At 50.2% G+C, this 16,471-nt stretch overlaps 1 protein-coding gene across 3 annotated transcripts in view; it reads right to left on the reverse strand.

Annotated features, from left to right (window-relative positions):
* The window catches only part of FBXO31 (F-box protein 31), a 52,884-nt gene extending 36,550 nt beyond the window's left edge, over positions 1–16,334 (reverse strand). For 2 of the 3 annotated variants that reach the window (XM_034940862.3, XM_008974308.4), the window contains exon 1: positions 15,941–16,334. In XM_034940862.3, coding sequence (XP_034796753.1) covers positions 15,941–16,292 — 352 coding nt within the window. In that variant the 5' untranslated portion in view covers positions 16,293–16,334. The remainder of the gene's footprint in view (positions 1–15,940) is intronic. The other variant, XM_003820838.5, reaches the window with a different exon arrangement.
* Between the last annotated feature and the right edge of the window lie 137 nt (positions 16,335–16,471).

The raw sequence follows: 16,471 nt of genomic DNA on the forward strand, positions 1-16,471 counted from the left end.
TCTGCCCATGCGGCCCACCATATTCAGCGCTGCCATGGTAACATGCATTTCCAAACAATTTCTGGAAAAGTTCTGAGCAAAATACACTTTTCTCTTAGTTGACAATGTATGAAACAACTGTATGAAAAACACTGGGTGTAGGCCGGGCAAGGTGGTTCACGCTTGTAATCCCAGCACTTTGGGAGGCCAGGCAGATCACTTGAGGTCAGGAGTTCAAGGCCAGCCTGGCCAACATGGTGAAACCCTGTCTCTATTGAAAATACAAAAATTAGCCGGGTGTGGTGGCAGCCGCCTGTAATCCCAGCTACTCAGGAGGCTGAGGCAGGAGAATCGCTGGAATCCGGGAGGCGAAGGTTGCCGTGAGCCAAGATTGCGCCACTGCACTCCAGCCTGGGCAACAGTGCAAGACTGCTTCTCAAAAACACAAAACAAAACAAAAAACAAATCGGTCAACGTCACCAAAACCAAGCAGAGTCTAAGAAACTGTCACAGCCCAGAGGAGGCAGAGGAGGCACGAGGACTAAATGCCACGGGGGCTCCCAGATGGGATTCTGGGAGAAGAAAAGGATGTGAGTGAAAACTGCGGAAATCTGAACCAAGTGCAGGCGTGGTTAATCATAACGCATCATTATTGGTTTGTTAAGTGCGACAAATATGCCATACTAACAGAAGACGGTCACAACTGGGGAAACCCGAGCATATGGGAACTCTCTGCCCTTCCTTGCAATTTTTTAATAAATCCTATAATATTTAGTTTATTTAGGAAAAAAAAATGCTCCTTATCATAAAACACCTCCTAGGAGGCAACACCCACGGCTGTGGTGGCAAGGGCCCAGACAGAGGTGAAGAGAGTGGGCAGGATCAGGGCAGGGCAGAGCAGAGGCCTGGAAACGCCCAGACAGAGTGGGAAGGGCCCTGAGCACTCCAGGTGTGGCAGAGCCGGGAGGGCAGAGCTGGGAGGCAGAGGGAGGCATGCAGGGGTCACCTGGAAACAGCCAGGGAACAGGACTGGCTTCCAGGAAAGGAGTGGACACAGAGATTGCCACTGAGGAAAAATGGGAAAATATTTATGTACCACAGTTGCTGGTAAAGAAACTGATGAAAGAGCTCCAGCCAACAGGATCATCCACGATGGGCTGCTACATGGAGAGAGGGGAGGCAGAGGGCAGACGGGCCGGCTGCTGGGAGTGTGACGTCCACTCTTCTGCAAAGAAAGGGGCACACACATCTAAGGGTAGATGGAGCACTCTCTGGCGACCTCCAAAATAGCAATGTGGAAAATAAAAAAGAAACAACAAGACGGGCGCAAGGGCTCACACTTGTAATCCCAGCACTTTGGGAGGCCAAGGCAGAAGGCTTGCTTGAACCCAGGAGTTCAAGACCAATCTGAGCAACACAGTGAGACCCCACCTCTACAAAATTTTTTTTAAAAATTAGCCAGGCACAGTGGCACACCTGTAACACCGGCAGTTTGATGTGGGAGGATTCTTGAGCCCAGGAGTTCAAGGCTGCTGTCAGTGACAATCAAGCCACTGCACTCCAGCCTGGGCAACACAGTGAGACCCTGTCTCAAAAAAATAAATAAATAAACAAACAAACAAACAGAAAGAAATATGGTGTTTGTGAATCCAAAGCAGGGATGAAATGATAACTTGCAAGTAACATGGGTTGTCAATCTGAGGGACTGTGGGTTGTCAATATCCCTGCAGACCACTCACCCTCAGACCAGCTCAGTGGGTCACACTCACTGAAGTCAGGAAATAATAACAACTGGCCTACCTGCTCTCACTGAGCCGAGCTCCACACCAACCCCCGACCACTGAAGCACATCAAGATTCCCAGGGGGGTCCTGCCAGTGCCCTGATGATCAGGTGGCTCTTCCTGAGACCCACCAGTCAGCTGCCACTATTTCCTCTGACTCTCCATAAGTACTTTATCCTCTTCTTACACAAATGACGCACTTCAAAATCATTAGTTACTGCATAATGAGACTGGAGCTTCAGTTTGCTGTGTGGTTTAAAGGACAGCCCCTTTCCAGGTTCCAGATGCCACCAGTGCACATGACACCTCACTGACAAAGCAGTCTGGACTGTGGGTGCTTCTCCTCTGACGCATTTTCGTAGTTGCCTTAATGCTGCAGACAAGATGCTCTGATTCCCTGCGCCAACGGCCAGATGGGTGGACACTGGAAAACGCATCCATTTGTGCTTGTTGTTTATGCCGCCTGAAGTCATAAGCCAGTCCTCTGCAAGCCATCAATACTGTTCCTGAGGCAGTTTATCTTTGCTTAGATTGCTGAAGGCTGGTGACTTAGTTTCATGAATTTTCACTGAGCCCAATGAATCCTCTAACCTGTCAGAAACAATGCACGTAGCCTTTTATTAACTGCTTGGACTTCTGAATGAGTCCAGCGTTTTTAGCTAGGATAGCCACATCGACAGAGCCCATGGCCACCATCATTCTCTGTATACCTCACCAGCAAATGTATTGCTAATACCAAGTAGGAGATGAAATCAACAACTTGATAAAGCATCCACAAAAATGTTATTCAAATTCAGAAGAAAAGCAAAATGATGGCACAGTGCTAATGAATACAACAATCCTTAGTGGGTTTTTCCTACTGTCACCAAAAGGTCACGACAAATGAACCAGAGGAGAATAAATGTCATTCTGACACAACTGCTCCTATAAGTAATGTTCGATATTTTCCACATGATGAAAAAAGTCTTTTAAAAAATAGGGGTTAAGAACAATTACACATCCTTTTATTGTTCTATAAACCTTCTCATAAGTCATCAAGGGAAACTGCCCTTAACACAGCTCTCAGGCCAGTGTCCTTTCCAGCAACCATGCACCCTTCCTTCCAGAAAGACTGGCAAGTGTTAACTCCCACCCTGCTGCACAGATCCAACCCAACTCCAGCCGGCCAGCACGACCTGTGCTGCCTATCCGCTTCCAGGCAACAGGTTCAGTGTTGCAGGCTGTTAATGCACAGTGTGCTTGCTAAAAGTTTCCTTACTAGTCTATTTCCTTTTTTTTTTTTTTTTTGCCTTTATAAGAGGAAGTGTGCTGGGTAAATTATCCAACTTAATAGTTTCAGAAAGAGGAACAGATAACCTCAGTCCAACATGATTGGCAGTTGGCAAAATCTACTGAAGCAGCTGTTCTGATTGCAAAGGATTTAATTTAGATGGTTTTCTTTGTTTTTTGTTTATTTGTCTTTTTGAGATAAGAGTTTCGCTCTTGTTGCCCAGGCCGGAGTCCAGTGGCACCATCTCGGCTCACTGCAACCTCCACCTCCCAAGTTCAAGTGATTCTCCTGCCTCAGCCTACCAAGTAGCTGGGATTACACGTGCCCGCCACCACACCTGGCCAATTTTTGTATTTTTAGTAGTGACGGGGTTTCGCCATGTCTCGAACTCCTGACCTCAAGTGATCTGCCTGCCTCGGCCTCCCAAAGTGCTAGGAATACAGGCGTGAACCACTGCACCCGGCCTTTATTTTTTTCATTTCCTCTTGTAAGAGGTCATCTTCTGATTGGAATATTTGAAGTGGCAATTTAGTTTTGTTATCATGGTAAAAATAAACATAAAAGCTACCATTTTACCCACTGTTGACTGTACGGCTCAGGGGCACTCAGCACCTCCACATCGCCGTGCAGCCTCCTCCACCATCCACGCGAAGAACCTTTTCATCTTCCCAGACAAACTGTCCCCACGGAGCGGCAACTCCACACTTCCCCAGCCCCGTCCTCGGCACCCACCATTCTGCCTTCTGTCTCTCTGCTTTTTGACTATTCTAAGACACCTCATCCAAGTGGAAGCATGCCGTACTTGTCCTTTGGTGACTGTTTATTTCACTGAGCATAATGTCCTTCAGCTCCGCGCATCATCAGGATTTCCTTCCTTTTTAAGAATGGATTGTATTCCAGCCTGCGGGGACCACGCTGTGTTCATCTGTTTATTCATGGATGGGCACCTGGGATGGCTCCGCCTTTTGGCTACTGTGAATAAAACTGCTTCGGACATAGGTGTCAAAATATCTGAGTCCCTTCCTTTCTTTTATGGGGGGAATATACCCAGAAGGAGACTTGCTAGATCAGATGGTATTTCTAAGTTTAAATTTTTGAGGAACTACAATACTGTTTTTCACAGCGTGACTATTTTTCATAAATTTCTCTTGTTTTTGAGACAGGGTCTCACTTTCTGTCAGCCAGGCGACAGACTGAGACTCCGTCTCAAAAATAAATAAATAAATAAGAAAATTTCAAAAAAAAAATGCTATTTAAAAGCTGTCTTGCCAAGAGGAACAAAACAGCCCAGTGACCTGACCTGAGTCCAGCTACACTGAAGCTGTGCCCTTTCATGACTCAACTGCCAGGGGCCACCAACCTCTGCACACCATCTTCTTGTCCAACAGAGCTCACTGCTGAGTGGTGGCACTTACTGGAAACCCCGTCCCTGCAGCACAGGCCTGAATGGGGCCTGCATCTAGTCCATCTCTCTGGTGGGAGTGCTTTGGAAGGGCCTTTACTGTCCACCTGTTGCACTCTCCCCTCCCTCTCAGGGGCCCGGGGAAGACTCATCTGCTTCGTGAGCACCCCCTACCCCTGGGAAGGGAAGATGAAGAGGACGGGAGGTGCAGCCTGGCCAGCGTGGCCGAGCCCGCACTCAGCACACTGGGATGGGAGGGACAGGGACACACAGAGTCACTATTCTGTGCACGGCACTGGCACTAGGGGGACTGCAGTAAGAAGGCACTTGGCATCTTCCTCCCAAAAGCACCACTTGAGAAAGGCACCACACTAAGATGCCATCTGGGGCAACTTGGCAGGTGCCTGAGTGTGGAGAGAGCTTTGCCCAGCCCTGGGGCACTCGACACCAGGGACTGCAGTCAGCACTGCAGAGTTCAGCTGGAAGGGCTGCGCCAGCCACCGGGCCGCCAGACCCAGGGGAATAGGAGCCTGTGGGTGGGGATGACTGAGGAGGCAGTGGGGTGACCCTGGGCATGCAGGCAGGGAACCCGAGAGAGAGGGCCCTGTGAGACAGGCAGAGGCAGCCACTGCGGCCCCTGGGACACTGCTGGGCCTCAGCCTCCCTGGAGCAGAGTGAAGCCAGGAGCAGAGGGGGCGGCGAGTGCTGAGGGACCTGCTGGCTGGTGACCTACCCGCTTTACACTCAGTTTTCCAAATAAAACCAAAAGATGACACTGATTGGAAAGACTGCGTTTGTACTTGCGCTAAATTAGGGGATAATTACAATCCATAGGAAATATGGCTTAAGTTTTTCTGCTTCTGAGGCTAAAAAGGAAGTTAAGGCACAGGGAATGAGCTGGCGGTGGCAGGGGGGACATGCCCCCGGGCTCCAAGAACAGCGCCCCAACTGCGGCCCGGCACTCCCCAACACTCCCAGCTCTGCAGCCACCAGCCTGACTGCATGGAAAACTTGCTGTTTTTAAATAATGCAGCAGCTGTGCAAACACTCCCACAGCCAGCATCCCCTCAGGATGGAATGCAAAAAACAAAGCCTGGGCGCAGCCCCCAGGCATCTCCTATCAAACATCAGAGTAGGTGGGTGCTAAACAATGAGGTGACCACTGAGCCAGCGTGCCTCCTGCTCAAACAATCTCATCCCTGCAATGACAGTCGCCATGTGGACAGGAGCCTTGAGAAGACTGCCCCCTCCAGCCAGGACTTCCGCCCCTCCTCTGGCACCCACGACAGGCACCCACTGGCCAAGGGAGTCCCCTCTCGCTAAGATGCAGTGGTCATCCCCGATACCACTCCTTCCCAAAGGGCACAAGCAATCACTCGGTGACACTGTTCACGACCCTTCTGTGAGTCTGACTCTACAATCCTATTACCCAGGACCTTCCCGAGATTTCAGATGCGTCCTCTTCCTCCATTCATGCCAGGCAGGCCTGACGAGTCGTGGCTAATTCTCTCCATCACCCCGGCGGCCAGGGACGGCGTTCCTGTCAAAGGACGCTGACCCAGAAAGGGGAGAGACAGCAGGGACACACTTGTTTTTTGAGAGGACACTTGTTCCCCTGCAAGATCCCAAGATGCCCTGTGTGTACATGCCCTTTCCAGACAGAAAGACAAACCCCAGACCCTCAGATGCATTACGTCATTGCATTACAAACAGGATCAGTGAGCGTGCAGCACCAGGACCTCTAGCAACGCCCTTCTCAGGGCGTGTCCCATGAGAAGTGGGGAAGGGGAAACCTCCACTCAACACCTTCCAGGTGCCAGATTCACTTTTGTTTTTAAATTTTTTTTTTTTTAAGTTAAAAAAAAATAGTCTTAAAAAATGTTTGGGCTGGGTGCAGTGGCTCATGTCTGTAATCCCAGCACTTTAGGAGGCCGAGGTGGGCAGACGGCTTGAGCTCAGGAGTTCGAGACCAGTCTGGACAACATGGCAAAACCCCATTTCTACTAAAAACACAAAAATTAGCCAGGTATGGTGGCACATGCATGTAGTCCTAGCTACTGGGGAGGCTGAGGAAGGAGGATCATATGAACCCAGGATGTGGAGGTGGCAGTGAGCCGAGATCATGCCATTGCACTCCAGTCTAGGCAACAGAGTAGGGAAAAATAAAATGCTCCCCTAATAAGCACCATTTTCCTTTATTTTCCTTGTGCTTTGCTAAGTGAAATGACTACGTTTCTCTAGACAGTGGTGGATGATATTCAACTTGCAAAAATGTAGAGAACTGCCCTCCTTCCCAGTGAAAAGGCAGAGGAAAAGGAAAAAGGCTTTCCCCACAGTGCTGAGACCCCACTGTATGTCAGGACACGGGCCAGTGTTCCCATCTCCTGGCTCAGTCATGGTGTTGCTACTGCCTGGACGGTGCGTTTATCCAGCTGCCCACCCGCCACCCATTCCATCAGAACCAGTGGGCTCAACAACTGTCTGCTAACAAGAATCATGAAGCATTTCTTTTTGTTTTTTTAGAGGTAGGGTGTCACTCCATCACTCAGGCTGGAGTGCAGTGGTAAGATCGCAGGTCACTGCACACTCAAACTCCTGGGCTCATGTGATTCTCCCACTTCAGCCACCTGAGTAGCTGGGGCCACAGGCGTGTGCCACCACACCTGGTTAATTTCCTTTTTTTTGAGACAGAGTCTCACTCTGTCACCAGGGCTGGAGTGCAGTGGTGTGATCTTGGCTCACTGCAACCTCTGCCTCCTGGGTTCAAGCAGTTAGTTCTTCTGCCTCAGCCTCCCAAGTAGCTGGGACTACAGGCACGCCACCACACCCCACTAATTTTTGTACTTTCTGTAGAGACGGGGTTTCACCATATTGACCAGGCTGGTCTCGAAATACTGACCTCAGGTGATCTACCCGCCTCAGCCTCCCAAAGTGCTGGGATTACAGGCGTGAGCCACCGCACCCGGCCTCTTTTTTCACATGGTCTTGCCATGTTGCCCAGGCTGGTCTCCAACTCCTGGCCTCAGGTGATCCTCCTGCCTCAGCCTCCCAAAGTGCTGAGATAACAGATGTGATCCACAGCACCCAGCCAATTCCTGAAGCTGGCCGGGCACAGTGGCTCACGCCTGTAATCCCAGCACTTTGGGAGGCCGAGGCGGGCAGATCACAAGGTCAGGAGATCGACACCATCTTGGCTAACACAGTGAAACCCTGTCTCTACTAAAAATACAAAAAAATTAGCCGAGCATGGTGTCGGGCGCCTGTAGTCCCAGCTACTCGGGAGGCTGAGGCAGGAGAATGGCGTGAACCCAGGAGGCGGAGCTTGCAGTGAGCCGAGATCGCGCCACTGCACTCCAGCCTGGGTGACAGAGTGAGACTCCGTCTCAAAAAACAAAAACAAAAACAAAACAAAAATTAGCTGGGCATGGTGGTGCGTGTTTGTGATCCCAGCTACCTGGGAGGCTGAGGAAGAGAACTGCTTGAACCCGGGAAGTAGAGGATGAAGTGAGCTGAGATCATGCCACTGCCCTCCAGCCTGGGCAACAGAGCAAGACTCCGTCTCAAAAAATAAATAAATAAATAAATAAATAAATAAATAAATAAATAAATAAATGAACAGTGCCAAAATGGGCTGACATTTCACAACACATCAACTAAAAGGGCAACGACTAACCAAAACAAGCCCAGGCAGGGCCACAGCAAGAGAGGCAGCCAGCTCCTGCCCCAGCACCCCAGAAAGTGAAGGCTTCTTTATACTCCTCAGGCAAGGAACTGCCAGAGGCCGAGGGCGACACATCAAAGAAGGGTCCCACACCCACCCTGCCAGGCCCTGCGGGCTGGAGTGAGTTTGGTTTTGTTTCCTATCCGGAGAAGGAGCCCTTATTTGTGATCTGCCTGCCCCAACATCAGAAGTACAGACATGGCTTTCAGTGGGAACTCCCTTCACCTGCCCAAAGAAACACTATTAGAAAAGATTTAACCCACCAGCTACAAGCTGCCCCTGCCACCACCCTCAGCCTGAGTCACTCCACTTCCCGACATGCAGGGGCCAGAGAGGCCACAGTAGTATAAAAATAACCAACTTACTATTGCCAACAGGACAATGGAAATCTTCAGCTTCTCACTGACCAAACATATTATAAATAACCACCTCATTTCCAGTTGCCAGTGTATTCCCCCTGCTGTCCACTGCCACAGCATCCTATCCCTTTAGAAAGAGCCTTAAACACGCAAGCCTCACCCACATCCTAAAGTCAGTCATGGCCCAAAATTATCTGAAGCATTAAAAGACAGGCAGAGGTTCCCTTTTTCCCACTCCCATTTTTGTTGCTTGCTCTCTGTTGTGGGAAACTCAATTTTCTTTTTTTCTTTCTTTTTTTTTTTTTGTTAAGACAGAGTCTTACTCTGTCGCCCAGGCTGGAGTGCAGTGGCGCAATCTCAGCTCACTGTAACCTCTGCCTCCAAGGTTCAAGCTATTCTCCTGCCTCAGTCACCCAAGTAACTGGGATTACAGGTGTGAGTCACCACGTCCAGCTAATTTTTGTATTTTTAGTAGAGACAGGGGTTTCACCATGTTGGCCAGGCTGGTCTCAAACTCCTGACCTCATATGATCTGCCCAACTTGGCCTCCCAAAGTGCTGGGATTACAGGTATGAGACACCACACCTGGCCCCATTATTAAATGGCAGAAAGTATTCAACATCTGTGAAAAGAAGAAAATAAACACAGAAAGCAGACAAGTAGAAACTGGGTGGTAAACACAGAAATCAGCCTCACTCACCAACCACCAAGACACTAAAAAGTGGAGCCACCCTTATACCTCTGCCAGGACGCCAGGTGGGCAAGGACCATGCACCTCCCAGGCAGCCCAAGCTCTGCTCCTCCTCACAAGGCTGGGGCCAGCCCTGTTTCTCACTTGAACTGGCCTGCCCTTGGCCTTATCAGTATCCACCATAACGAAATGTTAGGAAAGATGAAGTTTCAGGGCTCAGAAAACTAAGACCCGATCTGTCTCATATACGACTATTCCTATCTGTATTTCCAAGCACAATTAGACTAACAAAGTAAGACACCTGTAATACCACACAGGCTTGCCCACGGTCTGATGCCTGACCTAGATGAGGTGGAATTAAAGCTGCCACAATGAACTCGTGAAACTGAAAATCTAGTTGTTTACCATGTTCGTAACTTTGGGGTGTAAACTGATCATTTAAGCATAAAGTTTGAAATCTATAATTTTGATTAAAGTTGGAAATTTTAGGCTGGGGACGGTGGCTCACGCCAGTAATCCTAGCACTTTGGGAGGCCGAGGCGGGCGGACCACTTGAGCCCAGGAGTTCCAGACCAGCCTGGGCAACATGGTAAAAATCTGTCTCTACAAAAAGTTACAAAAATTAGCCAGGTGTGTTGGCACGTGCCTATAGTCTCAGCTACTCAGGAGGCTGAGGTGGGAGGATCATTTATGCCGGAGAAGTCAAGGCCACAGTGAGCCATAATAGCGCCACTACACTCCAACCTGGGTGACATCACGAGGGAGACCCTGTCTCAAAAAAGTTGGAAATTTTGCCAAAGTCACTATAAATGAAGTTGAAAAGCAAATGACTATAGACAATGAGAAAATGTTTTTCAATATATTAAACAAGCCAGATGCAGCAGCTCACGCCTGTAATCCCAGTACTTTAGGAGGCCAAGGTGGGCAGATCACTTGAGGCCAGGAGTTCAAGACCAGCGGGGGCAACACAGTGAGACCCCATCTCTACAAAATAATACAAAAAAATTAGCTGGGTGTGGTGGTGCACGCCTGTACTCCCAGCTTCTTGGGAGGCTGAGGTGGGAGGATCACTTCAGCCAGGGAGGTTGAGGCTGTAGTGAGCCGTGACTGCACCACTACACTCTAGCCTGGGTGACAGAAAGAGACCCAGTCTCAAAAAAAAAAAAAGAAAAAACATGTATATATAAAAAAACAGAAATCTAGGCCAGGCACAGTGGCTCATGCCTGTAATCCCAGCACTTTGGGAGCCCGAGGCAGGCAGATCACCTGAGGTTGGGAGTTCGAGACCAGCCTGACCAACCTGGAGAAACCCCGTCTCTACTAAAAATACAAAAAATTAGCCAAGCATGGTGGTGCACACCTGTAATCCCAGTTATTCAGGAGGCTGAGGCAGGAGAATTGCTTGAACCCGAGAGGCAGAGGTTGCGGTGAGCCAAGATAGTGCCATTGCACTCCAGCCTGGGCAACAAGAGCGAAACTCCATCTCAAAAAAAAAACAAAACAAAACCAGAAATCTATCCAGATTACATAAATAAAATCCACAAATCAAAGAAAGGAAAAAAGGAGCAAAAATGAAAGATAAATAAAATAAATCCAAATGATCAATAAATATATTTTTTAAATGTGCACCCTCACTAGTTATCAGGCAAATGCAAAATAAAATGGCACAAAATAAAAATGCAAAATAAATGGTGAATAAAATTCACCCAAATTGGCATCGATTTTTAAAGAGGAATCATTAAAATTAGAGAGAATTTAGCGGAATTAGAGAATTCACTGGATTAAATGAGAAACTTAAAGTGCTGGCAGCTACTGTGCAATACTGCATCCGGGCAGTTAAGTTTCTCCTTCTGGGACTTGCCCATCCACGGCCTGCTGACAGGTGTACAAAGGGAAATCACTCTGGGAAGCATCTAGCAAAACTGCTTATCTCACCCCTGCCTACCCAGGCAACACCACTTCTGGATATAATCCTCAGAAAAATGTTCAAATATATACGCATCCTGGCTGGGCGCGGTGGCTCACGCCTGTAATCCCAGCACTTTGGGAGGCAGAGGCGCGTGTCTCATGAGGTCAGGAGATCGAGACCAACCTGGCTAACACGGTGAAACCCCGTCTCTACTAAAAAGACAAAAAAATTAGCAGGGTGCAGTGGCGGGCGCCTGTAGTCCCAGCTACTCGGGAGGCTGAGGCAGGAGAATGGCGTGAACCCAGGAGGCGGAGCTTGCAGTGAGCAGAGATGGCGCCACTGCACTCCAGCCAGGGCGACAGAGCGAGACTCCATCTAAAAAAAAACAAAAACAAAATATATATATATAGATATAGATATAGATATATATGTATCCAAAGAGATGAGAGTTCACTGCCACACTGCACCCAGTGAAAAAATAAAAATCAGCAAAAGAACTCTGTGACCACTCAGAGTTATGAACCATCACATACCTTTTTGTTTTGTTTTGTTTTTTTGAGACGGAGTCTCACTCTTGTAGCCCAGGCTGGAGTGCAATGGCATGCATAATCTTGGCTCACCGCAACCTCCACCTCCCAGGTTCAAGCAATTCTCTGTAGGACAGATCAGTCAGAGGGGTGGGAAAATCTACAGGGAAAGGACGCAAACCTTCTGAAAGGTGGGAAGGTTCTGCAGAGCTGGGGGGAGAATAGCTGAAGGCAGCTGTTCTATAACCCTGAGGCAGAGGGCATGGGGTAGGTACAAGGAGTGTGGAGGAATTCATCTTAAACAGGCTTGTTTACTTATGTTGACCAGGAACTGACCTTTGATCCTCAGCACATGATGTTCCCTGAAAGGGGAACAATAAATGTTAATTACCTGCAGATTGTGTTTGCCCCAGGTTTTCCGCATTGTGCCTGCACTGAATAAAAGCAAGCAGCTCCAGCTTCTCGGGGCTGCTCTCTGGCCACTAAAGCCAGGAAGTCACCTAGCTGCTCTTAACACTGCATACCTGTGTCTGAGTACTCATTTCATCCATCAGCCAGGGTCTGTGGGACAGACCCGGCAATTCTCTTGCCTCAGCCTCCAGAATAGCTGGGATTACAGACGCCCACCACCACACCCAGCTAATTTTTGAATTTTTAGTAGAGACGGGGTTTCACCATGTCGGCCAGGCTGGTCTCCAACTCCTGATCTCGGGTGATCTGCCCGCCTTGGCCTCCCAAAGTGCTGGAATTACAGGTGTGAGCCACTGCGCCCAGCCCGCATACCATTTAAAAAGACAGAACTAAAATGTATTAACATGAATAGAACTTAAAAATACAACTTGGGCCACTGCACTCCAGCCTGGGCAAGAGAGCGAGACTCCGCTCCAAAAGAAAAAAAAAAAAAAGGCCTGCCGCAGTGGCTCACGCCTGTAATCCCAGCACTTTGGGAGGCCGAGGCAGGCGGATCACGAGGTGAGGATATCAAGGCCATCCCGGCCAACACGGTGAAACCCAGTCTCTACTAAAAATACAAAAATTAGCCGGGCATAGTGGCGGGCGCCTGTAGTCCCAGCTACTTAAGAGGCTGAGGCAGGAGAATTGCTTGAACTCAGGAGGCAGAGGCTGTAGTGAACCAAGAATGCACCACTGCACTCCAGCCTGGTGACAGAGCGAGACTCCGTCTAAAAAAAAAAAAAAAAAAAAAAAAAAAAGACTAAGGAACCAAAAGCAAATATGACAAATGATTTAAGTCCTTTATTGGGGATGGCTGGAAATATGCCTGGTTCATCACTTTTGTTTCTCATGGGTTTTTTTTGCGAAAGGGTCTCACTCTGTCACCCGGACTGGAGTGCAGTAGCATGTTCACGGCTCACTGCAGCCTCGACCGCCTCAGGGTCAGGTGATCCTCCCACCTCAGCCTTCCACAGGCACGCACCACCATGACTGGCTAACTTTTGTATTTTTTGTAGAGATGGGGGTTTTACCATGTTGCCGAGGCTGGTCTTGAACTCCTGGGCTCAAGTGATCCGCCAGCCTTGGCCTGCCAAAGTGTGTTTTTAATGTCTCAAAATGAGAATTCTCACGTTAGCAGGTCACTTGGGTGAACAAGATGCTTTCATTCTACGTCACAGTGTCTGGTGTCCCAGGACAGCTGCGCTGAGAACCGCAGCAGTGGGAAAGAAAGGACTGAAGGGTCCTATATCTGTCCCCAGTCGCTTTCTACATCTCCATCAGGACTTTTCACATTTCTGTTAGTAATTCTAAGAATTTATTCTGAGTTGTAATTCCGGTTGTTCTATTCTACAGTATACCTTTGAATTTTTGATTACACAAAAAACCTTGTTATCCCTCTGCTGAGCCATATATACCTTACGGTTTCCCAAACAAACCCCCCAGAGGTCACCACACAGGTCTGGCCGCCTAATGGAGAAACTTCAAAGCACAATGACACATCCTTGGGGAATCTGAGTCTTACAGCTACACGAAGTGCAAACCAGAGCAAATGGGTAGACTTCACAGGGAAAGAGAAGTGGAACTGCCTTTGTCTCAATCTTAAAATGTAAAAAGAACTTTACTTTCCATGTACATGACAAAAATTTTGTATTACTAATACTCAGTTCTCACAATTTGTAAGACAAAAATAGACACTCTAAGAGAAAAAGACAAAAACAGACATCTTAAGAGAAAAAAGACCAAAAAAAGCCACAAATAAGGAATTCGCAAAAAGGCACAATAAAAATAGCCAAGAATCATCAACACCCACCAGCTACCATTTAGGGGAGAGGGCTTCACAGGCATCACCTCATTCACCCTCCAAGCACCTCCGGGAGCAGCACTTCCCACTCATGCTCCCAACAGGACTTGGGAAGGTGAAGCAGCTTGTCCAGGATCTCACAGCAGATAAACACGAGCCTGGGCTGGGGCCCAAGTCAGCTGACTCCAAATCAGGGGCCTCGACCATTAAGCAACAAAAATAATTTATGACGAACTCTGTCCGGGAGGACTTGGAGAAAGGGTTCTTCTCATGCAGACCTCCTTGGGGTGCAAACTCAAAGAGCCCGACAACAGGCTGCAAAGGTTTCATCAACATGCAGTCCTACAAATCCACAATCCCACTTGAGGAACTGCACCCTACCAGCCAGCGCGGGGGCTCGCGCCTGTAATCCCAACACTTTGGGAGGCCGAGGCGGGTGAATCACAAGGTCAGGAGTTCGAGACCATCCTGGCCAACATAGTGAAACCCCCGTCTCTACTAAAAATACAAAAACTGGCCGGGCACGGTGGCACGCATCTGTAGTCCCAGCTACTTGGAGGCTGATGCGGGAGAATCACTTGAACCTGGGAGACGGAGGTTGCAGTGAGCCAAGACCGCACCACTGCACTCCACAGCCAGGGTGACAGAGTGAGACTCCGTCTCAAAAAAAAAAAAAAAAGAAGGAAGTGCATCCCACCAAGACAATCTCAGAAGTTCCCAAGGATACATGTCAATCTCCTAAATTTCTATAAAATGCACAAAGCAGTCTTCAAAGCACTGTTTATGCATGGAAAAAATGCAGACTTCAAAGCTTATCAGTGAGGAACGAGTCTGTGCTACATGCAGGGAGTGAAATACTATGTAGCATTGTTTACACTACACTGTCTCTAAGAGAATATATATTGCATTATATCCTTTATGGAAGAAGGTACACACGACTCAGAGGTTTTTTAAAATGTTAAGAGTGGTTTATTTTTGACTGCTGGGGTCTCTGATGGTATTTACTTTGTTCTTTTTGCTGTTCTGCATCGCTTGGATGTTTTCTAACCTGTACTTTTTACCTAAATATGAGCTGCTTGAACATCAAAGAGCTGTCAACCTTTAAACAGAGAGAGCCTTGAACTCCAGATTAAATAAACATCTCCTCCTGTGATCTGTTACATCCAATACTGCTGAAGGCAAAAGTCCAGCCCGCACCGCTGTGATCCATCCGTCTCTCCACGCCCCCACCATCAGGAGCCCCCGACACTGGGTTTCCCCTACTCCCGTAATTTTTTTGTTGCTGTTGTTTGAGACGAAGTCGCACTCTGTCGCCTAGGCTAGAGTGCAATGGCCCAGATCTTGGCTCAGTGCAACCTCCGCCTCCCGGGTTCAAGCCATTCTTCTGCCTCACCCTCCCGAGTAGCTGGGATTACAGGCGCCCGCTACCACGCCCGGCTAATTTTTGTATTTTTGTAAGTAAAGACGGGGTTTTACCATCTTCACCAGGCTGGTCTCGAACTCCTGACCTCAGGTGACCCGCCCGCCTCGGCCTCCCTAAGTGCTGAGATTACAGGCGTGAAACCGCGCCCGGCCTGCTCCCATTTCTTCAAGTTCACCTCGTCTCTGGTCAGGGCCAGCGGGGCACCCTCGGCTCGCCTTCAAGGCAGGGGCAGAGGAGGCGGCCCCCAGGCGTCAGCTTAGGCCCCGCGCAGACCTCGGGGGATCCCAGCCCCAGCTCCCGGCACGGCCTCGGCCCCGTGGTGTCCCGTGCCCCGCGTCAGGGCCTCTTCGATGCCTCCCTGACGCCCTCAACCCCTCCCTAGCCCCGTCTGCCTCTCTTGGACCCCTCGGACCCTCCCTAACCGCCTCAAATACCTCCCTGGCCCCCTCAACGTGGTGTCACCGCGGCCGCTCCCCACCCACACCCAAAACACCACATCGCCGGGCCCCGCGCCCATCTGGTGGCCCCCGGCCGGGGCCACCGCCCCCGCCACTCCCAGGTCCGAGGCCTCCACCTGGCAGGGACCCCCGCCCCTCCCGGCCCCGCCACCCCCGCGCGCTCACCCTCACGGCAACGCCTCCTCCAGATGGTGTCGGTGTGGAGGATGCGCCGGAACTTCGTGCAGACCTGGGCCAAGCTGGGTAGGTCCGTGCCCGGCAGCGACGCGAAGATCTCCACCAGCAGCTCGGGCGGCAGCTCCAGCAGCGAGCAGCGCGGGGGCGGCGGCGAGGGGCCCGCGCACAAGCCGCCCCCCACCCCGGCCAACACCGCGGCGCTAGCCTCGATGCGCTCCTCCTCGGGGTCTGTGTCCGGCTCGCTGTCGGCTGCCGCCGTCTCGGCCGGGCCCCGGCGCTGCTGGCGGCGCCGACATCCGCGCGACGGACCCACGCCGCAAAGGCGAGCACACACCGCCATGCCGCCCAGTGACGGCCACTGCTGCCGCCTGTGCGCACGCTCCAGCGCGACCCCGCCCCGCCAGCGCCGAGCCACGCCCCCGCCGCAGAGCTCGCCACGCCCCCTGGAGAGCCTAGCCCCGCCCCTACGTGGAGCTCCGCCCCGGCCGCGCCACCCCCTCCCCGCGAGGCGGCGACCTC

Source organism: Pan paniscus, chromosome 18, assembly GCF_029289425.2.
Source record: "Pan paniscus chromosome 18, NHGRI_mPanPan1-v2.0_pri, whole genome shotgun sequence".
NCBI classification, from domain to species: domain Eukaryota; kingdom Metazoa; phylum Chordata; class Mammalia; order Primates; family Hominidae; genus Pan; species Pan paniscus.